General features: G+C 45.1%; 1 protein-coding gene across 1 annotated transcript in view; it reads left to right on the top strand.

Moving 5' to 3' along the window:
- The window catches only part of USP10 (ubiquitin specific peptidase 10), a 78,909-nt gene extending 59,106 nt beyond the window's left edge, over nucleotides 1-19,803 (top strand). Inside the window, exons 12-14 of the mRNA XM_089662863.1 lie at nucleotides 10,394-10,538; nucleotides 13,354-13,419; nucleotides 15,385-19,803. Coding sequence (XP_089518989.1) covers nucleotides 10,394-10,538; nucleotides 13,354-13,419; nucleotides 15,385-15,572 — 399 coding nt within the window. The 3' untranslated portion in view covers nucleotides 15,573-19,803. The remainder of the gene's footprint in view (nucleotides 1-10,393; nucleotides 10,539-13,353; nucleotides 13,420-15,384) is intronic.
- Nucleotides 19,804-24,131: the final 4,328 nt, after the last annotated feature.

Genomic DNA, 24,131 nt, shown 5'->3' with positions numbered 1-24,131 from the left:
CCTTGGCGAGTTTTGCCTCCGGCTGTTTGAAGGTCGCAGCAGCTGCGGGCGTAACCTTCAGCGCCAAGTTCCTTGTGATTTCTGCATGTAAGGATTTGGTTGCAAACCTGTCATTTTTGGTATTCGCAGAGAGACCGCCGTACAATTAAGGGTTTTCGGAGGGACGGGTGTTTAGTTTATCTAGCAGCGGCTGCGTCTGGTTTTTATTTTGATGTCTGGGCTGAGAGTAAAAAAAAAATTGCACAATAATTAGCTTGAGACGACACAGTACAAGAGACTGAGTGAAGCCTCTCGTCACCCCACCCCCACCCACCAATTCTGACATTTTATGCCGATTGGTCATTTTTCCAAGTTACACAGGTAGCTAGGCCAGCGGGAGGCGGACCGGTCTGAAGACGGGGATCTGTTTATTGAACGGAATATTGTTATTGGTTTTATTGGTGTAAAGACTGGATAAATATCACCGATGTGCGCTAGACGGAAAGAAAATGTTTTACACACACGAGGGTTAGGTTATGAAAACTAATGGGACCTTTCAGTCTAAAAATCACAAGACAACCCCGCCCCCCCTCGAAAATGTGTTATACTACAAATAAAACGGTGTATGTGAATGCTGAACTCCAGGCAGAGATATAACAAGGCAGAACATTACCAGCACTCAAAAATGTTTCCATTTATTAGGAACGCATAAGGTCACATAAGTTGAAAAGCTAACCCTACATGTTCATAATAAGTGCTGGAAATGTTTTTGGAGTGCTGGTGACTCTGTGTTTTACTATGGGTCCTGCATAGTGCCATCTGTTGAACATCTGAGCAAGAAGCATGTTGATAGGAGGAGAGAGCGGAGTGAAAGAGGAGCTCATTAGTCATTAGGGCAGCATAGTGGCTTAGTGGTTAGCACTTCCGCCTGGCAGTACTTGGGTTGTCGGTTCGAATCCCAGCCACGGCACCACCTGCCTGGAGTTTCCATGTTCTCCCTGTGCCTGCGTGGGTTTCCTCCGGATACTCCGGTTTCCTCCTACACTCCAAAGACATGCAGGTAGGTGAATTGGCTCCTGTCTAAATTGGCCCTAGTATGTGTATGTATGAATGTGAGTTAGGGACCTTAGATTGTACGCCCCTTGAGGGTTAGGGACTGATGTTTGCATCTCCCTCCAGCTACAGTTGAACTACAAGTCCCAGCCACTTTCCACAACATCAGCCTGTAAGGTCACATGACTGTTTTAAAGGTCAATTTATAAAGCAGCGTGTAAAATGTAAATTGTCCCTAGTATGTGTATGAATGTGAGTTAGGGACCTTAGATTGTACGCCCCTTGAGGGTTAGGGACCAGGGGCGGACTGACCATTTGAGCACTGCCCGAGGGCCCGGGGTCAGTAGGGGGCCCCATGAAATGCCCGTTACCTTTTTTTATAGGCTTTTTTGGGTGTGCTTTGAGTGGGGCAAGGACACGGGCAACATGATCCCCTATTGCCCGGGGGCCCCATGAGTTGTCAGTCCACCCGTTAGGGACTGATGTGAATGTACAATATATATGTAAAGTGCTGCGTAAATTGATGGCGCTATATAAGTACCTGAAATAAATAATAATTTTTTTCCTATTCAGCTTGCTTGCCTGCTAGGACAATTACTTGTATGTTTTGCACATGTACTGCATTTTTGCTAGAAATTACTGTAAACTCCCCCCCCCCCCCCCCCCAAAAAAAAAACTTTTTGTGAGGGCTGATTCACACCATGAATATAACAGGAATGTGCTGTGCGATGCACTCTGGATGTAGTAAGATTTATTTCAGTCCATGCAGTTTATGGGCTGAATTTCGGGCTGGACGGCATCCAAAGTAGTATAAAAAATGATAAAAAATGTACAGCATCTGTACAGCAGTTCCATACTATCAGGTGCAGGCAAATGAACGGCGTTTTTAGCGTTGTTACGTTAATACTGACACTGCAACGTGCAATGAGTTTTGAATGTAGTGCAGGAAACACGCACAGAACGCACTTTCTGGTGTGAACTGGCTCTGAACATGGAGACCCAGAAGAATAAAATGGTGGTAGTTGCAATTTTTTTTATATCGCGCAATGTTTGCGCAGCTATTTTGAAACCTAACTTTTCAGGGAAAAAAAAACACTAAAATCAATTTTAGTGCAAACATACACTATTATACACAATTTATGGTAAAATATAAAAGATTGGATTCCGTCAAGTAAATAGACACCAAACATGTCAAAAATTGTACATTCTCATGAAATCGCACCAAAAAAAAAAACAAACCACTATGGTACCCAAAATTCTCCATAGGCAAGTCTTCAAAAGCCCTTACAGGTTATTGGTTTAGCATTCAAGTATGAGTAAACTTCTCCCATCTCACGGACAGCAGCCCACTGAACTCCATGTTACTGTAGAACAAAGCTAGCAGAAAGACCTACTGATGACATCATTGGGTCTCTGTGTTTTTTTGTTTTTTTTTAATGAAATTATTTGATTGAAAAATGCCTGCTGATTGGGAAAGGTGGGGGACAAGGGAACAAGAGAAGATATTATATGCGCAGATTACAATTCAGATTTACAGCTGGTATTAAAGCGGAGTTCCACTTAGTGTAAAATAATAAATGTCAGCAGCTACAAAAACTGCAGCAGCTGACTTTTAAAACACAGCCACTTACCTGTCCCATGACCCCGCGTTCCCCCCGCCGCAGCCTGTTTCAGCAGCCGTCCTGTATTCCAGGCGCCGGCAACTTCAGTGTGGGCATCCGGCTGTGACAGCTTGCAGCTTCACCGCTGGGTGCCTACTGCGCATGCGCGAGTAGCTCTACGCTTCCTGAATACCTGTCAAATTCGGGTACCCGTTCCCCCCTCCCCAAAGGTGCCAATCCTTAATGGGGAGCGGGGGACCTATCTTTAAAGTTGAACGTCCCCTTTTGGGTGGAACTCAGTTTCAAGTTATCAGGAAATGTATCACAGAACGGCACAGAAACACTGCAGAAGTGGTCAAGACATGTATTGGGTTATTTCTTTTAACCTTTATTTTCCAGTGAATGGGAATCATTGACGTTTTTGTAATTCGCAGAAGTTTTTAAGGAAAAGTTGAGAACAATAAACTCCAATGGGGAATGACTCAGCCTGACCTCGTGGTAATTGCAGTGGAAATTAATGCTGGATATTTAGGGCGGAAGAAAGCATTTTTCTTATACTGTTTATCCTGCCACGCTTTCATTTTTTTTTTTTTTTTTTGCAACCAGTGTACAATTTAAAGGTACACACCACTTAAACAACAATTGTCATTTATATGGAAATGTATTTTTATATATATATATATATATATATATATATATATTCATACACACCCACTATATTGCTAAAAGTCATGGGCCAGCCCTCCAAATCATGTGATTCAGGTGTTCCAATCCCCTCCATGATCACAGGTGTATACAATCATCCCCTAGGCATGCAGACTGCTTCTACAAACATTTGTGGAAGAATGGGTCGCTCTCAGGAGCTCAGTGACTCCAAGCGTGGTCCCGTGATAGGTTGTCACCTGTGTAAGAAGTCCATCCGTGACATTTCCTGGCTACTAAATATTCCACTAGCAGTTGACCCATTTAATATTTAGTAGCAAGGTTAACCCGCTGCATTGTAGAGATCAGGCTGAGAGTGGGTGGGTCTTTTCTTTGAACTGAGCAGGCTGTGTGGCATCAAGTACCATCTCTATGCTGATGACACACAAATCTATCTTTCTACTCCTCACCTCACCCCTTCAGTCTCCTCTCTCATTACTAACCTACTAAGTGACATATCGGCATGGATGTCACTTCACTTCCTTAAACTCTATCTTTCTAAAACCTCTCATACTATTCCCTCCATCCTGTGCCCCCTCCCCTGACCTCTCCATGAAGATCAATAATCCAATCATTATTATTATACAGTATTTATAAAGCGCCAATAGTTCGCTCAGCGCTGTACATTACAAAGGGGGCAGAACATGTGACAGAACAATACAATGTGATACACGAGGGGATTGAGGGCCCTGCTCCTTCGAGCTTACAATCTAGGAATCATCAGTCCCTCTCCTCATGCCAGGGTACTAGGCGTAATCCTGGATTCCCATCTGTCCTTTCAGCTGCAAATCTTGTAACTTCACCTCCATAACATCTCCAAGATACGCCCGTTCTTAACCACCAAAACCACTAAGCAACTTATTTCCTCCCTGCTTATCTCTCGCCTTGACTATTGTAACTCCCTCCTCATTGGTTGACCTCATCGCAGGCTATCCCCTCTTCAGTCTATCAATAATGCTGCTGCCAGACTCATCCACCTTACTAACCGTTCTGTATCTGCCACCCCTCTCTGCCAATCCCTCCACTGGCCTCCACCCCTCTCTGCCAATCCCTCCACTGGCCTCCACCCCTCTCTGCCAATCCCTCCACTGGCCTCCACCCCTCTCTGCCAATCCCTCCACTGGCCTCCACCCCTCTCTGCCAATCCCTCCACTGGCCTCCACCCCTCTCTGCCAATCCCTCCACTGGCCTCCACCGGCCTCCACCCCTCTCTGCCAATCCCTCCACTGGCCTCCACCCCTCTCTGCCAATCCCTCCACTGGCCTCCACCCCTCTCTGCCAATCCCTCCACTGGCCTCCACCCCTCTCTGCCAATCCCTCCACTGGCCTCCACCCCTCTCTGCCAATCCCTCCACTGGCCTCCACCCCTCTCTGCCAATCCCTCCACTGGCCTCCACCCCTCTCTGCCAATCCCTCCACTGGCCTCCACCCCTCTCTGCCAATCCCTCCACTGGCCTCCACCCCTCTCTGCCAATCCCTCCACTGGCCTCCACCCCTCTCTGCCAATCCCTCCACTGGCCTCCACCCCTCTCTGCCAATCCCTCCACTGGCCTCCACCCCTCTCTGCCAATCCCTCCACTGGCCTCCACCCCTCTCTGCCAATCCCTCCACTGGCCTCCACCCCTCTCTGCCAATCCCTCCACTGGCCTCCACCCCTCTCTGCCAATCCCTCCACTGGCCTCCACCCCTCTCTGCCAATCCCTCCACTGGCCTCCACCCCTCTCTGCCAATCCCTCCACTGGCCTCCACCCCTCTCTGCCAATCCCTCCACTGGCCTCCACCCCTCTCTGCCAATCCCTCCACTGGCCTCCACCCCTCTCTGCCAATCCCTCCACTGGCCTCCACCCCTCTCTGCCAATCCCTCCACTGGCCTCCATCCCTCTCTGCCAGTCCCTCCACTGGCCTCCATCCCTCTCTGCCAGTCCCTCCACTGGCCTCCATCCCTCTCTGCCAGTCCCTCCACTGGCCTCCATTCCTCTCTGCCAGTCCCTCCACTGGCCTCCATTCCTCTCTGCCAATCCCTCCACTGGCCACCATCCCTCACTGCCAATCCCTCCACTGGCTTCCCATTGCCCAACCAATAAAATTCAAAACATTAACAATAACCTATAAAGTCATTTAGAACTCTGCCCCCAATTACATCACCAAACTTGTCTCCAAATATCACCCAAACCGTCCTCTCCACTTTTCCCACGACCTCCCTGCTTTCTAGCTCCCTTGCCGCCTCCTTCCCATGCTCGTCTCCAGAGCCTCCCCCATCCTCTGGAACTCTCTACCCCAATCCAACTATCGCCTTTTCTGCCCGCTTTTTGGCAATCTCTGAAAACCTATCTCTTTAGGGAAGCCTGTCCTGCCTTCAGCTAGTAATGGAATCTTCTATTCCTCCTACCAGTCCATCCCCCACAGTTATCACCTTTTGTACCACCAGCCCCTCCCTCTTAGAGTGTAAGCTCCCAGGATCAGGGCCCTCCTATCCCTCTTGTATTGAACTGTATTGTCTCCCTTTATATTGTAAAGCGCTGAGCAAACTGTTGGCGCCATATAAATCCTGTTTAATAATAATCATCAAACGGTGCTGCCATAATAACGACAGAAGGAGTTCTAATTTGCTACTTTGTGTTATGATACATGAGATTTTTAGTCAAGGCTTTGGCTGGCCTTGGGGTTCTGGAGATGGCTCACAGATGAAAAGCACAATCCAAGTTAGAAAATTCAGAAAGTTCCAGCTTCCATAAACAAACTCTGTGTGCTTTTTCACAGCCTGTCTCAGATTGTGTGCCAGTGCTATGTCCGTGCCGTAATGAACAGGAGCCGGCGTATTGAAAACAAAGATGATGCTGGTGTGGTGAGGCCTCTCCAAAAGATGCTGCGGCTGATGGCTTAACCACTTATTTACCGGAGTGATTCTTTACATTTAAAAAAAAAAAATCGGCAATTTTTTGCTAGAAATTACTGTAAATCCCCAAAAATATATATGTTCTGAAAAGAGAGGCTCTGTGGAATAAAACGGTGGGTGTCAGAATTGTTTTCTGTAGCATGATATTTGCGCACCTGTTTTTAAACACATCATTTTAGGAAGAAACACACTAAAATGGAATTTTAGTGCAAACAAACACAATATTAGACCCATTTTTTTGGTAAAATATCGATTGGGTTGCACCAAATAAATGGATACCGGATAGGTCAAATCTTAAAATTGTGCACGCCCGTGAAATTGCAAACATTTTGAGACCCAAAATTCTCCGTTGCCTTTTAGAGGTTTCTAGTTAACTGTGAATTATGGCCCTAGAATCATTGCTTTCACTCCTGTGTTCACAATGATGCCTCACTTGTGGTGCATTCGGTGTTTATGTACATATACTTGCCCTACACGGTGCTTTTTATATTGGGTGTGTATGGGGATAATTGGGGGGGGAGCTTAAATTTAAGATTTTTGTTAACTTTATTGCTAACACAAGGACTCACAAGTCCCTATGTCAGAGGACCCCAGCCTGCATGCCTTGGACCAGTACCAGTCCGTGCCCTGCTGGGGGCCGGGCAGCGAGCCAGGACAGTGTTTACATACATGTGCTCGCCCTACACGGTGCTTTTTAGATTGGGCGTGTATGGGGATGATTGGTGGGGAGCTTACATTTCAGATAATTTTTTTAAAAATGTTATTGCTAACACAAGGACTCACAAGTCCCCTATGTCAGAGGACCCCCAACCTCCATGCCTTGGACCAGTACCAGTCCCAGTCCATGCCCTGCTTGGGGCCGGCAGCGAGCCAGGACAGTGTCTTACATGTGCTCGCTCTACACAGTGGTTTTTTTATATTGGGTGTGTATGGGGACGATAGGGGGGGAGCTTAAATTTCAGATTTTTTTAAAAACTTTATTGCTAACACAAGGACTCAAAGTCCCCTATCTCAGAGGACCCCCAACCTCCATGCCTTGGACTAGTACCAGTCCATGGCCTGCTGGGGGCCGGGCAGCGAGCCAGGACAGTGTTTACACACATGTGCTCACCCTACATGGTGCTTTTTATATTGGGTGTGTATGGGGATGATTGGTGGGGGGGGGGGGGAGCTTAAATGATGCCTCACTTGTGCATTTGGTGTTTTCGTACATATGCTTGCCCTACACAGTGTTTTTTTATATTGGGTGTGTATGGGGACGATTGGTAGGGGGGGCTTAAATTTCAGATTATTTTTTTAAAAACTTTATTGCTAACTCAAGGACTCACAAGTCCCCTATGTCAGAGGACCCCCAACCTCCATGCCTTGGACTAGTACCAGTCCATGGCCTGCTGGGGGTCGGGCAGCAAGCCAGGGAAGTGTTTTCATAGACTACAGTGTTCTCTTCCTCCAACACAGGGACTATAACCCCTCTATAGACAGAACAGCCTGTTCTACCCTCAGGCACAGCTCAGCCCTGTCCCTTTGTATTTGGATGCCGCCTCCTTGCTGGTGTTTGCGCTGGAGGAAAAAGGATGTTGGCAACCAGGGAGGAGAGAGGAAATGAATGTGGTCCGGGTGAGCAAACCAGCACAATCTGCACCCCATACACTGACAAGCTGCTCCCAACCCAACCAAACCCCCCATGGTGACAGGTAGCACCTACCCCACCCTCAGTGGCTCCCACTGCTGTTTCAGCCAATGAGGAGGGAGACATCTGGGAAAGCTGAGGCTCTCGTGCACATCATTGGATCAAGATGGGGCTCAGGTACGTATTACGGGGGCTGCACACAGAATGTTTTTTACCATCATGCATAGAATGAGTTGAGCCTTTACAACCACTTTAGAGCTAAAATAATTGTATCGTGCGGGGGGGGGGGGGCGCAACATTGAGGGAAGCCAGGCCTGTCTGGGTGAAAAAATACTGTTTTTGACTTATTGCCTCTTAAAAAAAATCGGTTTCTTGTTCTTTGGATTGTCTTGTCAGGCCCAGACTCTGCACTATGGAGCATTTCTCCAACAAACACACTGATCAATATTATAGGAATCTCTGTAACTCCACAGCCTCTGACACATTGGCCGCCCACCAGTTTCCTTACCAGCTGAGCAAGAAAAGTCAATTTTAGATGGATGCGTTTTGTTTGCGGAAACCAGTAATTTTATTGGCCTTGTCAGACACTTCTGGGCCTGGCTGCAGACAAGTGCCTGACCCGCCGTATTAACTCGTATTATTGTAGCTAAACGCAAGCCACCACTTGGAGCCCTTTCCAGCTTCTGCTTCCAGGGCTGAGAATTCCTGCTGTCTGCGGCCTGTCTGGGTCGCACTCCTCGTCTGCATCTCTTTGTGTAAGGGAGGTTCTCTTTACCGCCAGACAGAGCAGGTGGTAGTTTGCCTCTAAGATTTTGCTGCATGCAATGAGGCTTTTTCTACAGGCCTCCTCTACAAGCTGATGATATTTTTAAATAACCTCTATTTTCATTATTGGGTCTCTGTGCTTCTCTATGCAATACGACCAAATTATGGCTGGCGAAAGCAGCTAGCAGGGTGCTGTACATGGCTTTCTAAAGACATCGCCTTTCAAGAACTTTCAGCCCTAAACCAAGCCATGGGCTCAACTCTTGGGAGAATGATGCAAATATCAGAATGCCTTGATGGGTGGGTGTTATTGTACTGTCTGTGTCATGTTTGGAAGAGCTTCCCTTCACGGCCTGCTTTGGACTGGAAACCAGCTATTTATATTCATACTTGAAGGCTGCGGTTCATTTCAAATGAACTGCTTGCGCACCTTAACCTCCCTGGCGGTATTGCCAAGTGTAGCTCGGTATAAAGTTTCAGCACCTCAAGTGGTAACCCCGAGCTACACTCGGGAATACACTGCAGCGTTGCTCCGGGATCTCTTGTTCACTTACCTTGTCCTGCGCTCCCGCGATGTCCCCCCTGCAGTGTCCCCTGTAATGTCCTCCGGCCGATGCTGGCATCTGTCTTCTGGGTTCCCTGCAACATCAGGACGTACGGGGAACGGAACTGGCGGGAAATTTGAAAGTTGTAAAAGTGACATTCACTAAATACACTAAAATCACTTAGTATAACATTCCTGTATCAAACCATTTCACATACATTGTGTCCCGAGTGCTTTGTCCGGCGCCCTGCCTGCATTTTTACTGTTCTTTCTGCCTGGAAACTGAGAAACGTCCATGGCGTCCAAAAAGCGTCCCTTTAGGTCAAAAGCGATTTTAGACCGGCTAGAGAACACCGATAGTAAATCAGAACCACTTGCAGAATTGAGTGATAATGATTTGTGGGGGAAATTCCTCATCAGACACTGAAAACTATTCTGCGACTGAGCTCAGCGATGTGCGAACTTGGCGCTCTATTTCACATTTCAGTGTTTTTGGTTTGAGTATATTATTGAATTCAATTTATTATTATTATTATTTTTTTTTATGATTATTATAATATCATTTTATGATTGTGTTTCAAATTTTATCATCCCCGAGATGTTTACTAGACTCTTGTTCGGACAGATTTCAGTGAGTTATTCCTAAAAATTACAGGCCTACAATAAAAAAACCACATATTTCCATGCCAAAAAATGTACTGCTTTGAGCACAGAAATACTGACATAATCAGACCGCTAGGGAGGTTAATGCATGAAAAAAAAAGGTTCACGACCACCTCCGCAGCTGGGACACAGACCACAGCGTCCAGCACTGACCTCGAAATGGTGAGTCTGCAGAAGACAGCCCCAGAGAGGAGTCAGGAATTGCAGCAAGTGATATATATTTTATATTTAAAGAGACCCACCAATCCAAAAAGATTGCAGGTAAAAGCCGAGAGTAATAAAATGTTTGCAAGTGAATAACAAATCAAGAAGAATAAAACACTGCAAGCAATGTGCCTCTTGCTAGAAAATGTGACTGCTGGTGTCTCAGTGCTTCATGGGATTTGTAATTGCACCACCCACGATAATGAGCTTTTCCCTGAGAAAAGCCCAGGATTTCACTTTATTTTATTATTTTTTTTTTTTTTTTTATGTAGAATTCTGAGCCCAACTAGCTCTTGGGGTTCTGATTTGTCAAGAAATGGCTTGTCTTGTCCTCCTAACTCCTCTTCTCCCTCCAGGTGGAAATCAGTCGGCGAGTAACTCTGGAGGAGCTGCCTCCTGTGCTCGTTCTGCACCTCAAACGCTTTGTGTTCGAGAAGACTGGCGGCTGCCAGAAGCTGGTGAAGAATATCGAATATCCCGTAGATCTGGAAATTAGTAAAGGTGAGCGGAGGGGACGATCAAAAGAAAAATGCAGATTTATGGCCGTCCCAGAACAAGTAGGCGAATGAAATCTCACTCTCCCGATTCTCATACTTGTTCCATAACAGCGACTTTGTCTCTTAGTCATTGGGCCAGTATAATAGCCAAGCAACTAGCATTTTCAGATGGGAATCATAAATGTTTATCTTCTTGTTTTTTTCCCAGGAAATGTTTACTTTCAGCCCTGGTTCACACTGATGTGCGGAATTCGCCGCGTTTTCAGTGCGAATTCCACACCGCATCAGAATCGCACCCCGTTCATGCGAACCGCTGTGGGTGTGTATGTTAACAAGGGAGAATGTCACCAGCACACCAAGGATCACCAATACGGGTCCAAAAGTTTTAATAAACTATCACATAGTTACAGCAAGGCAACGTTTTGGAGTCTCACAGGACCCCTTCATCAGATTAACAACCTGAAAGCTGTCCACAAAACGCGGTGCAATGTGCAGAATCGGATCGCATAGGTGTGAATACCTATACGATTGGATTCTAGTGCAGACTCAAAAAGGGTCCTGCGTGTTTTGGGTGCGATTAGAGCCATACAAAATGTATGGCTCCAATCGCACCGCACACAAATCGCATGTGATTCGCACAGGAATGCGATTTGTATGCGGTATATCTCATGTGTGAATCACATGAGATATACCGCACCGCATATATGTGAACCCGGCCTAAAGATCAAAAAAATTGCATCCTCTCCCACACCCAGTGATAATCTCCCTTTTAAATTGTTCTCTGAATGGAATGAAATGGAGCATTTCGGTAAAGGAATATTAAAAAAAAAGTCAATTAAATCTGAAATTGGAAGGTTCCATTTTGTTAGTGCTGTCTTTTGGCTTCAGGTCCCAAGCTCCACTTCCACATTATGATCTCAAGTCCACTTTAGATCCTATAAAGTAAAGATTTGCTACTTTACAGGGAGCATTTAGAAATTGTGATTGAAACTAAGCAGTTCCCTGAAAGTAATGGTGCCTCACAGCTGTAAATCTGCAGTGTGAGGTCCTCTAAGACACTACTGCCTGCGACTACTGATGTCACTGGCTGTGGAGTGAGATTTGGTGATGTCATCACTGTGCTACTCAACATTCTCTTTGCTGGAGGGAGAGCTGTACCTGAGGACCTGCAGTGCCAGAATCTCCCTGCTTCTGCTTTGTCATTCTGTGGATCTGTGCTTCTTCTACCTTTGTCATTACCGCACCAGTCTTCAGATCCCCAGTCATCGGGGGGGCAACTCTGACAGAAGAAAACAAAGCTCTCTTTCTCTTCTAATATGACCGTCCTTGAGACACAGTACAGAACAGGGCATGGTAAATCAAGAAAGGTGAGATAACCTGCAGAGAGACCACAGACAATACTGGTGACTAGTCAGTCTTTCTCTGCCTGCCTATTTTTAGGCACAGCTGCTACAGTTCAGGTCCTCTGAGCCATACTCCAGTGATGTATTAAAGGACTGTGAACGATCACTGACCTGCATTAGGTGGGAGAGACCCTGCAATCTATAATATGCAGGCTACAAGCTTCCCATCCACCATCATGTAGTGTAAAGGAGAAGGGGCGTCTTGTAGAGTAAGTTGTAGTGTGCAAAACTGCCTGCATATCGAAGTTCAAGTCTTTGCCTTCATATATGGATACAGGTGTACCTCGGTTTACGGACGCCTTGGTTAATGTAATTTTCGGTTTACAAATGAAAATCCATTGAAAATAATGCCTCGGTTTACACATTTTTTTGCAATATGAAGCGTTTATAACGCCGGCCCCCGTGTCTTTAAAGTGCACTTTATAAAGAGTTTTGAACAGATAACTTTTTTTTTTTTTTTTTTACTTTTTTTGATTTTCTGTCGTCCAGAACGAATTCATTGATTTTTTTAATGCATTTTACGAATTAATTTTTAATCATGTCCCTGTACAGTATTTGACTTTAACCACCTCCCGCCCGCCATATAGTAATATGACGGACGCAAGGCAGTTCTCTCGTTCTGGGAGGACGTCATATGACGTCCTCCCATTCTAACCACGCATGCGCGGCTCCCGGAGCGTGCAGCACAGCGATGGGTGGTGCGCTGTGTCCCTCGGACACAGCGGATCATCGATCCACGGAAAGAGCCAAAGATGTCGGCTCGGTCATGTGATCAGCTGTTTTTATTTTTAAAAAATAAAAAACCCAGAGGTGATTAAATACCACCAAAATAAAGCTCTATCTGTCACAAAAAAGCTAAAAATGTCATATGGGTACAGTGTTGCATGACCGCGCAATTGTCATTCAAAGTGCAACAGCGCTGAAAGCTGGAAATTGGGCAGGAAGGGGTATAAGTGCCCAATAGGCATGTGGTTAAAGTGTACTTTATAAAGAGTTTTGAACAGAAGACTTTTTTTTTTTTTTTTACTTTTTTTGATTTTCTGACCTCTGGAAAGGATTGATTTTCAATGCATTTTACAAGTTAATTTTTAATCATGTCCCTGTACAGTGTTTATGCCTTTAAAGTGCACTTTATAAAGAGTTTTGAACAGATAAAAAAACATTTTTTTTTTAACTTTTTTCTGACCTCCAGAATGGATTAACTGGTTTTCAATGCATTCATGAGGGGAAACCGCTTTTCGGTTTACGAATTTTTCGCAATACGAAATTTCCCGCAGAATGAATTAAATTTGTAAGCCGAGGTACACCTGTACTTCTAAATCCTACCCCGTTTTCTGCTTTATTCTTGCGATCTGTCTCCAGGCTGCTGTACATAAAATAAAATTCTGATTTGTTTCTATCTCACTCCTTCTCTAGATTTGCTTTCTCCTGGAGTAAAAAGCAAGATATTTAAAGGACAAAGGACCTACAGGCTCTTTGCAGGTAAATCTTATCAGAGAGTTTGGTAATTTGCTGCTAATATTTTAGAAAAACGACTTCAGGTTTTAAATTGAATCTATCATTAATGCCGCTGCCTCCCAGCCCTTTAAGGGGTTTCTGATGCCCGGAGGGCGGGGTTTATGATCGTGTGGCCACTGTGATTGGATACTTGCAACCGGGGGCCTCTTGTCACTACGAACAAGTGAGAGAAGGAGAAGAAGCGCCTCTAAGTGCAGCATAACACTTTATTAAGGATCAAAGGTAGGAAAACTCACATTACGGAGGTAAATGAATAGCATAAAAACGTGGTTCGGTGTCACATCGTACAGGTGGGTATGCGGAGTAATGAGCGGTCATCAGTGTGGAGTAGTCGGCGTACCGCTGGAGCAGCGTGGTGGCTGGAGGGGGACAGCTGTGGAGCCGGCCAGCGTGCACGTCCTCACTCAAGCCGGGTGGAACGGCGTGGCCATGATGACGTCTGAAACAAGTCGCAGTCCACCTTGGGTATCTGATGTCATCACGGCCACGCCGTCGCTGCGTTCCACCCAGCTTGAGTGGGGACGTGCACGCTGGCCGGCTCCACAGCTGTTCCCCTCCAGCCACCACGCTGCTGCAGCGGTCCGCTGACTACTCCACACTGATGACCGCTCATTACTCTGCATACCCACCTGTCCGATGTGACACCGAACCACGTTTTTATGCTATTCATTTACCTTCGTAATGTGAGTGTTCCTACCTTTTTGATCCTTAACCACCTCCCGTCCGGCCGTTGTATATAAACGGCCGGACGGTGGCAGTGCAGGGTCGGGTGGCCGTTTATAAAAGGTCTCCCCACACCCTGCTTGTGTGCGCTCCCCGGGAGCGCGCAGCACCGCGATCCGGTGCACGCTGTGTCCTCCGGACACAGTGAAACACCGATCATCGGACGGGACCTCTGTACGAGGTCCCGATCATGTGATCACTGATTGGCTAATCAGTGATCACATGCAAAGTAGTAAGCAAGATGTCACTTGTGACATTGCTTACTACGTGTGAAATCTGTGAATGATCACAGAGGTCACATGGTACAAGGCTATTCACAACAGCCTTGTACCATGTGACAAGCTGTGACCAATCACAGCTCACTCAGTAGTTCTCAATGGCTGCAAGAATGCACAGAGAGAAAGAGAAATGATTGCTTTTACATCCTATATGGGTGAAAAAGCAATCAGTGTAAAAAAAAAAAAAAAATCTTCATTACCCCCCACAAGTAGTGACAGTATGTTAAAAAAAAATAAAATCCAAAAATAAATTTTTAAATAAAAATGTTTTAAAATTATTATTTTTGGTTATAAACTAATTTGGCTTATTTTTTTTTTTTTTTTACTAAAAAGATAACGGAATAAATTTTGGCCAAGATTTATGATGAAATATTATTTATTTGCAAACTTTTATAAGAAAAACACTTTTTTCCAAAATTTTTGGACATTTTCATTTACATAGCAAAAAAAATAAAAAATCCCAGCGGTGAATAAATACCACCAAAATAAAGCTTTATCTGTCTCAAGCAAATGCTAAAAAATTCATATGGGTACAGTGTTGCATGACCGCGCAATTGTCATTCAAAGTGTGATCGCGCTGAAAGCTGAAAATTGGCCTGGACAGGAAGGGGGTGAATTGGCCTGGACAGGAAGTGGTTAATAAAGTGTTATGCTGCACTTAGAGGCGCTTCTGCTCCTCTCATGCCCTTAGTGCCATACGGGCCCCCCCATTTCAGTCTTCCTCATCATCCGTACTACCATCACCTCTCACCAGGATAGCCCAGGACTTTGAGCCAATCAGCGCTGGTCACTAGGAACAAGTGCCTATTGAGATTGTAATGTCCTGTGTATTCTTTCTCTCTCTTGTCCCTGAACCCTCTTGACTGTTTTTTGGACCCCCATGTAATTATTTTGTTGTTTTTTTTCCCCCCCCCCCCCCCCCCCCCAGTTGTGTACCACCACGGAAACAGTGCCACTGGCGGCCACTACACTACAGACGTCTTCCAGATCGGTCTTAACGGCTGGCTGCGTATCGATGACCAGACTGTCAAAGTGATAAACCAGTTCCAGGTGGTGAAACAGACTGTAGAGCGCACGGCCTACCTCCTGTATTACCGCCGCGTAGACCTGCTGTGAACTCCGCTTGGCGCTGTGTGAGCTGGCGCACGCGCAAGACTCCTGCTTCATAGACACACGAATCACCTCTCTCTGTTTTCACTTCCTTTTAACTCTCTCTACTCTTTTTCGAGTGATCTTCCTTCTCCGCTTCTCCTGAGCTTTTCCTTATGACTTTGTTTCCCCCTCTCTTGAAAATTTTTTTTTTTTTTTTTTTTTAGAGTAGAATACGAGAAAAGGATTAATCTGATTCTCTTTGCTGCATCCTTCCTGAGTGAGGACCGAGGGAGCGGCAAAGCGTAAAAATTCCTGCTCAAAAATGAGGATGTTTTAAGCACACATGTGACTTGTAAAAACACAAATTATGTCAAATCTCCAGCAAAAAAAAAAAAAATAGTTTTGGATGTCGTGAGCTAGGGTTGGAACCTCTGTCAGGTTTTAAAGCTGAACCCCAGTCTTGCACAGTTGTACCGGCTCCTCTCCTGGACTGAAATGGCTTCCTCTGATTTCACTGCACACTGTGACTATTTCACAGTGTGCATTAGAAGCTGCAGCAAGTCAGAGCCCATCTCATTTCCTGGCTGGTGGACATCTGCCATCATCTAGCTCTGTCCTCCCCAGCCTGACTTACCCTGGACCACCCCCTTCATTGGATTTCAGTTATTTCATTAATGGAGGCTCAGCTTTACATGAGGGCATTCTGCATGCAAATACAACCTGCCTAGGGATGCCCACTCCTCCAGACTGACTCCCACCCATCAAGGCAGTTTGATATTTGCATAACTCCTCCCATGAGCCAGCCCATTGCTTTGCATCAGGACCGTGGGCTTTGGAAAGGCTATGTACAGCACCTTCCTGGCCCCTCCAACCAGCCATGATCTGATTGCATTGCACAGAGAGGAACAGAGACCCAGTGATGTCATCACTGCGTCTAAAATTATGTATGAAATGGAAACATTTTATTTAAAAATGTCATTATCATGGTAATGAGGGGTGAAAAAGAGGACCTTCCCTTTAAATGTTGTGCCCATGCTGTGGGGGTATATTCTCACTTCTTGCTCTGTCTCATACCTGTCACCTGGACAAGAAGGGAAATTTCCCTGATGGACAGAGTACTTAACCTTCCCTCATCGCTTCTAAAAACACATTTTAATTTCTGTCTCTGTTCTGTTTGGAGGATCCTCCCCTGTTCTTTTCAACACTTAATATAAAAGAAAAATCTGGTAAAAAAAAAAAAATTGACAGAGATTCTAACTTTTCCTCACTTTGCCCAAAACCAAATAAAAAATTTGGAAGGGTTGTGGAAAAGGTATAGAAGTTCTATTATTTCTGCTCTGAGGCAAGAGAAGACTGTACATAAATAGTGTCTCCGTGGAGAAAATCCCCTTTACCTGGCTGCTCCTTACGTGACAGTGCTCTGTCTGCTGGTTAAAGATCCCGCTTGCTTTGTGCCCCATACACAGATAGAGATCGATAGATAGATAGATATATATATCTATATATATATCTCTCTATTTTGTGTGTGTGTCCAGATGAAAACATGATTAGAGGCTCATTTACATATGCGGCAACAATTGCTGCCCCTCTGAAAAACGAACTGCAATGGATCACTTTCTGGAGAAGCTTGACAGGTGGTGAAGAGGCTTCCTCACCCCCTGACTGAACCCTGTAGATGTCGAATCATTGCACCGTAATTGTGTTCATAGCATGCAGTTGCAGGGCGGCCCCATACAGGTCGCATTAGGCAGTGGTAACGCCACCACATGCGGCTTGCGGTTTAATTTTGCCTGTGACCCCCCCCAGAGTATAACATCAGTTTTGTGTACAGCCAAAGTGTCTGCATGTCAGTGTCCAGGTGGGCAGTTGAGGTGGCAAAACCACGGCTCAACAACTTGATTTTGCTGCCCCCTGCCTGCACGTGTGAGCAAAGCCTTGGAGAGTCAGCCATTTGGCTCATTTGGTTAGCCTAGTATTGCTACATCTAGTGGGGGACAATAATGAAGAGATGGGAGAACACCAGAATTTGGGCAAGCATGATTGCCAGCTGATCATCAGGCTCTTTGTAGAGCAGCACCAAGCTGAAGCAGCATATTAAATCTGAGTTCCACCCAAAAGGGGAAGTTCTGCTTTAAGGACTGCTCCTCCGCTCCTCATTAAGGATTGGCACCTTTGGGGGGCAGGTACCCGAATTTGACAGGTACCTGCTCCCACTTCCGGTCCGATTGCCTAGGCAATCGGAAGCGGAAGGTGTCCTCCCTCCCTGTAGTCTTTTGGGACACATGACAGGTCCCAGAAGACTCCAGGACCATTCATGAAGCGCAGCGCTACTCGCGCATGCACAGTGGGTGCCCGGCTGGGAAGCCGCAAGCTATCACAGCCGGGTGGCCACACTGAAGATGCTGGCCTCCTGGAATACAGGACGGTCAGTTAAACGGGCTGCGGGGGACACACCGCAGGACCGATGGACAGGTAAGTGGCTGTTTTTTTAAAAGTCAGCAACTACAGTTTTTGTAGCTGCTGACTTTTCTTTTTTGACAGCGTGAGTGGAACTCCCGCTTTAAGAGAAGTATGGGTTCACAAAAAAAAAAAGAAAACAATTTACGCTCGCCTAGGTGAGTGCAGCATTGATTTGATGCTGCAGATGTTCCTCGCCTTCTCTAAGACTGAGAACTGAGCGATTAAAGATCACTGATCACTCCATCCTCGGTCTCCATTGAGCAGACAGCGGTGACTGTCAACCTCCAGCTCTCTGCTCTGTACCTCCAGCGCTCACTGGAACGCTGGGCTGTGGAGGTGGTGGGAGTGGCTGGCTCAGGCTGTCGGCGTCTCATTGAGCGGCTGAGCCAGCTGCTGGTTCAGGCATCTGGGTAGATCCTGACTTTAAAGTCAGGCTGTTTCCTGAGCCTGGGCCAGCTGAGTGATGTCAGCGGACTTTAGCCTACTGTCAGCGGAAAAGCGGTAACAGAACAAACTGCACGCCTGTGATCCCCATGAGAAGAAGAGCTTTGGCTACAATTCTCCTTTTAATGTACATTCTTCCTTTGCCTCATTCCAGCCGAGGAAAACTTTACAACGAGGAGGAGAGAGAACATCTGTCAGGTCTTTACTGCTGGCTTGTTTTCATATTTCCCTCTGACTGTTGTCACTTGGGCGGGAAGTGACTAATATCTTCCCAACAGGGACACTAGGGCATTAAAACCTGATGGGGTTCATCCATCTCTACCATACCCAATATTACATTTTCCTCTGGAGTTCCACTATTTATAATAGTAACTGGTGAGCCTCCTATAACCCCATGTTAAAGCTAAGGAGGGGTCTATGAGAACCATGCTATATCAGTCTGTATCCCTCCCTCCGGAGCCCGAGGATGACTTTTAACCAGGGCGATTCGATACTTTTTTGAAGCAGCAGCTTACGGCTGAACATCTCCACCAAACCCCCTGACAAGTGATGTTCAGCGATTACTGCTACAGTTCGGGGATAACCCCATGGAGAAGGTCTACTGATTCTTATTAATAAAGAGAATAGATTTTTTATTTTTTATTTTTTTTCATTTTTTTAGCGTCTAGGCTAGAAGTGGCTGCGTCGCCTTCGGGCAACCCTCCACGCTTCGCCAAAGACTAAACGCACCAGCATTCAATCTTGTACACGTGAATACAATTAATTCCTAGAGTCCCCTTCCAGCATACCCCCCCCCTACCCCGCCCCCGTCCGATGAATCCTTCACAGAGACCGCTTTTTAGAATGCCGAATCGGTAAACAGTATAAAAAAAAAAAATCACTTTCTTGCATTGATCAGGCTAAAAAAAGGAATTCTAAGGCTTTTTCAGTGATGCTGGGCGCCTCATAGGAACTATTATTAGGTTTTAACTCCCTCCCTGCTGGACAGCGGCAGTCTTTTTAAATCGGAATGCAACCTCCAGCAGCCGAAGGCTTTAAAACTGATTTGCAGGCAAAAAAAAAAAAATAAAAAAAAAAAAGGCATTGAATTTAAAAAAAAGAAGTTAGTATAGATGAGTGATGCAACTTTACTGCCACACCACAGAAACCCTCCCAAGGCATCTGTGTACACCGGATCAGTGAACGACAAAAAGAGCAAACAAGACGATCGCTTTCTCCTTCCAGTCTGCTTCGTTTTAATTTCGCTGTCTTCGCTCTCCTATAATGTTCAGTTCCTAATTGTACACAGTTTAGTGATATTTAGGAGTACAAGGTTGTCGCTCATCAATAAAGTCACTAAGTTGGTTTAAAAGGAGACTGTTGGGCTTTCTGTTGTGCGTCGCGTGCCGCCACCGATGTGGTCTTGATGAACCGGTTATTAAATTACAGCGGAGCCGCCATTCAGCGGCCAGTCGGTTCTGGGTTTGGAATAACATTTCAGTGAGCGTCAGAACTTAATAAAGGTCAAGTAACTGGTTTTCATTCTGCTGCAGCATGTTGGCTGGTTTGTTTTGTTTTTTTAATACCAGTTAATAAGGTTATAGAATGTTTTATAAAAGGCGTAATCTACCTTTAGCAAAACAAAAATTAATAAATGCAATGACAAAATATGCATTTATTATTTTTTTTTTTTTTGCAGATGAGCCTACAAAGCATTGCAGTCATGATCAGTGGCCTATGGGTGCAATGCACATGTTCCTAAAGACTGTTCCTTGGTACGGAGGGTACAGCCCTTTAAGTAATTGTAAAGGTATTATTATAAAACGTTTAGTTTTTTTTTATTTATTTATTTTTTTTTAACTTGCCCACTGTCTGCAATGGTTTTCACAGAGCGCCCTGAACCACCTTTTCTTGAGTTCCCCACTGGCTCCTCCCCCCTGCCAAGTGCTCCCTAGAGCAAGCTGCTTGCTCTGGGGGGTACTCATGCATGCTCACTCCTGAGCCCCACTCTGTGTCCATTACATGCATAAAGCATGGCTCAGCCCCACCCCCTGCTCCCTCTGCAGTGTCTGTGATTGACAGCAGTGGGAGCCAATGGCTCCTCCTGCTGTTTTTTCTGACCCAATGAGGAGGTTGAGACCCGGGAGAGCTTCTGCTCTTGAGCACGTTGCCGGACCAGGCTCAGGTAAGTAGGTCTGTGATGTCGCCTTACTTTTGCTCCTTTGATAACTAAATTTAACTATTTACAGATCTGTGAGGAGAAGCACCTCCTGGATTCAGTGTGGTGTTGGGAGGGGTGTGAATCGGGGGTAGGCGGTTGCAGAGTGGGACCATGTTTTATTACACCTTAATCTTTTGACGCCCGGCCTATGGCCAAATGGCGTCCGCAAAAATGTATTCGCTTTCCGGGAGGCCACCATATGGGATCCTCCTGCACATGCGCAGTTCTGTCACCGGCCGTGTACCTCGGACACGGCCGATGACAGATCTGAGTACCGGCCCCCGTTGCCGGTACCATGTGACCAATCACAGCAGGTCACATGACAGTTGTATACAATGGATGGCTTCATTCATGCCATCCATTGTATACTAGTATCTAGCTGTGAATGGTCACAGCTAATCACATGCAGATGTCATGTGATTAGCTGTGGCCAAATCACAGCTAAGCACAAAACAAAAACAACAAATAACCCTGAATGAATCTGTCATTCAGGTAAATGCTTGCTTATAGCAAAGTAATTCTTTGCTATAAGCAAATTGTGTAAAGTAAAAAAAAAAAATACTGATCACTTCCCCAAAGTAGTACAATGTTACTATGGTAACATTGTACTTCTTTGGACATAGTGAAGTATGAAAAAAGTAATAAAAAATTTAAAATAAAAAAAAATGTATTTTTTTTTTCACACTGTAACCAGTCAGTGTCCCTGATCACCGCCATGCCAGTTATATGATGACACTGTACTGCACTGGTGACAGTATGTAAAAAAAAAAAAAAATAGTGAAAATAATTTTTTTTATTTTTTCATTTTCCGAAAAATTATGACAAAAACAATACAACTTCAAAAAACTCGCCATGCCTCTTATGAAGTACGTCGGACTGTCTACTCTGCAAAAAGTGGTCATTTGGGGGATATCTGTATTGTCCTGACATTTGGGGATATCTGTACCGTCCTGACATTTGGGGGATATCTGTACCGTCCTGACATTTGGGGGATATCTGTACCGTCCTGACATTTGGGGGATATCTGTACCGTCCTGACATTTGGGGGATATCTGTACCGTCCTGACATTTGGGGGATATCTGTACCGTCCTGACATTGGGGGGGTATCTCTACTGTTCTGACATTCTTGGACCTCAAGAAATTAGATTGGCTGTCAGTACTTCAGGATTGATCAATATTCAGATCTATACCATAGTTTGTGAACTCTATAATACTTTCCTACAAACTAAAAAATACATCCTAATTTGGGTTATTTTCATCAAAGACATGTAGCAGAATACATCTCGGCCTAAATTTATGAAGAACAATTATTTATTTTCAAACTTTTATAACAGAAACAAAGAAAAATGTGGGTTTTTTTTTCCCCAAAATATTTGGTCTTTTTTGTTAATTTAGCAAAAAATAAAACCCCCAGCAGTGATTAAATACCACCAAAACAAAGCTCTAGTTGTGTGAAGAAAATTATAAAATTTTAGTTTGGGTACAATGTTGTATGACCGCGCAATTGTCATTCAAAGAGTGAGAGCGCTGAAACCTGAAAAACTCCACTACTGCATCTTTGTTGAGAACTATATCTATACACTGTGTAGTCTATATTATTGGTAATTTGAGGCATTTCTGTACCATTTCATATACAATATCACAGGTGTGCCTATATACATCTTTCTTAGACCCAGCAATAGAGATGTACCTGTGCCAGGTGGTCCAACAGTCCCCCCCGTGATGTCACTGCTACAGATACATCTACTGGATCCTGAGAGGACATTGCCACTGGGGAGCCAGTAGGAGGTATTCATGTCAAGCAGGAATGTCATACATATGGGAAGGACTCCCACCTCCTGTAAACAGGAGAGAAAGTTTGGGACTGAAGCTTCATGTGACCATAGCTTTAGGTAGGTGTTTTTTTTTTTTTCTGCAGGCCAATGGTCAGTTAGAGGGGGTACTTAATATTTGCCTGGGGACGGGCTTTAAATTTGGGTAAATACATTCCACATGCAAGAAAACAGGTACAAAAATCTTAGACCGATTTTTTTTTTTTTTTTCTCTTTCTTTCTATTGCAGCTATAGCCTGTGTAGAAAAGCCTTTCCCCTGCCGAAATGCTGCAGAGACGACCCCTTGTTCTCTTTGTAGCAGCATTGGTAACTAATCAGAAGCCTGGCATGTCCCCTGCTTGGTTTGAGCTATAGCTCTGCAATCAGCAAAGCTCATACTCCCTGATGATTGGCTAGCTCTAGATTTGACTCTGCAAGGGGTGTGTGAGACCACTGCTTGCCCACAAAGAGAAAAGATCCTTCTCTGCAGCATGCTGGCACGGGACAGGCTTTTCTACTTGGGACATAAATGCTTTTTACCTTGAAACTAGCGGGTGAATATTTACTTGTCTAACAGTCCCTCGTGGATGCCAGCATCTTCTGAGTGCCGGTCTTCGGCTCTCTTCATTGGATGGTGTGGGATGATGTCACTCCAGCGCAGGCGCAAGAGCTAATGATCCTGGTACTGTAAGCAGAGCTGCGCCTGACTTCATACACACGAAAAACAGAAATGTAGCTGACCACCTATAGAGAAAATCGTCAATGTGACAACATTTCCAATCTGTACAATTGTTTTTTTAGAACTTGCAAGACTTTCCTGTATTCGGTGATAACAAGGTAGGTAGAACCTCTTGCTCTTGGAGTGGATTCTGGAACAGCTGCAATAAAATATCAAAAACCTGGAAAGAATGTTCAAACTCCATGCAGGTAGGTGTTAAATCCAGGACACTGGCACTGTCCAGCTACATATCAGAACACAATTTTGAAACCACTAAAACAGGCTTTCCTATAATCGGTGATAACAAGGTAGGTAGAACCTCTTGCTCTCGACGTGGATACTGGAATAGCTGCAATAAAATCTTAAAAACCTGGAAAGTATGTCCAAACTCCATGCAGGTAGGTGTTGAATCCAGGACACCGCCACTGTCCAGCTACAAATCAACATCATTTTTAAACCACTAAAACAGGCTGGACACCTTTACAGAGTTGATTTAAATCTTTAAGCACTAGGTTCCCCTGTCTTGTGTGACACCTGAAGTGCACATGGTCCCTGTGGATGGGGACACAGAACATGTCATTTATAATTCCTGATGTATTAGTTTTTACAGTCAGCAATTGTAGGTTCTGGATGGATGAGACGTAATTATAGTTTCAAAGGAAAACTCCACTTTTCTATAAATTGATAGAACAAGTGGGCAGCACAGTGGCTAAATGGTTAGCACTTCCGCCTGGCAGTACTAGGTTTGTTGTTTCAAATCCCTGCCTGGGGTTTGCATGTTCTCCCTGTGCCTGTGTGGGTTTTCTCCGGGTACTCTGGTTTCCTCCCACATTCCAAAGACATGCTGGTAGGTGAATTGGCTCCTGTCTAAATTGTCCCTAGTATGTGTATGTATGAATGTGAGTTAGGGACCTTAGATTGTACACCCCTTGAGGGTTAGGGACTGAT

Source organism: Staurois parvus, unplaced genomic scaffold (genome assembly GCF_062004578.1).
Source record: "Staurois parvus isolate SC_StPar_1 unplaced genomic scaffold, SC_StPar_1.0 ptg001570l, whole genome shotgun sequence".
Lineage (NCBI taxonomy): Eukaryota > Metazoa > Chordata > Amphibia > Anura > Ranidae > Staurois > Staurois parvus.
Note: the sequence above shows the minus strand (reverse complement) of the source record. Positions and strands in the feature narration are given on the sequence as shown.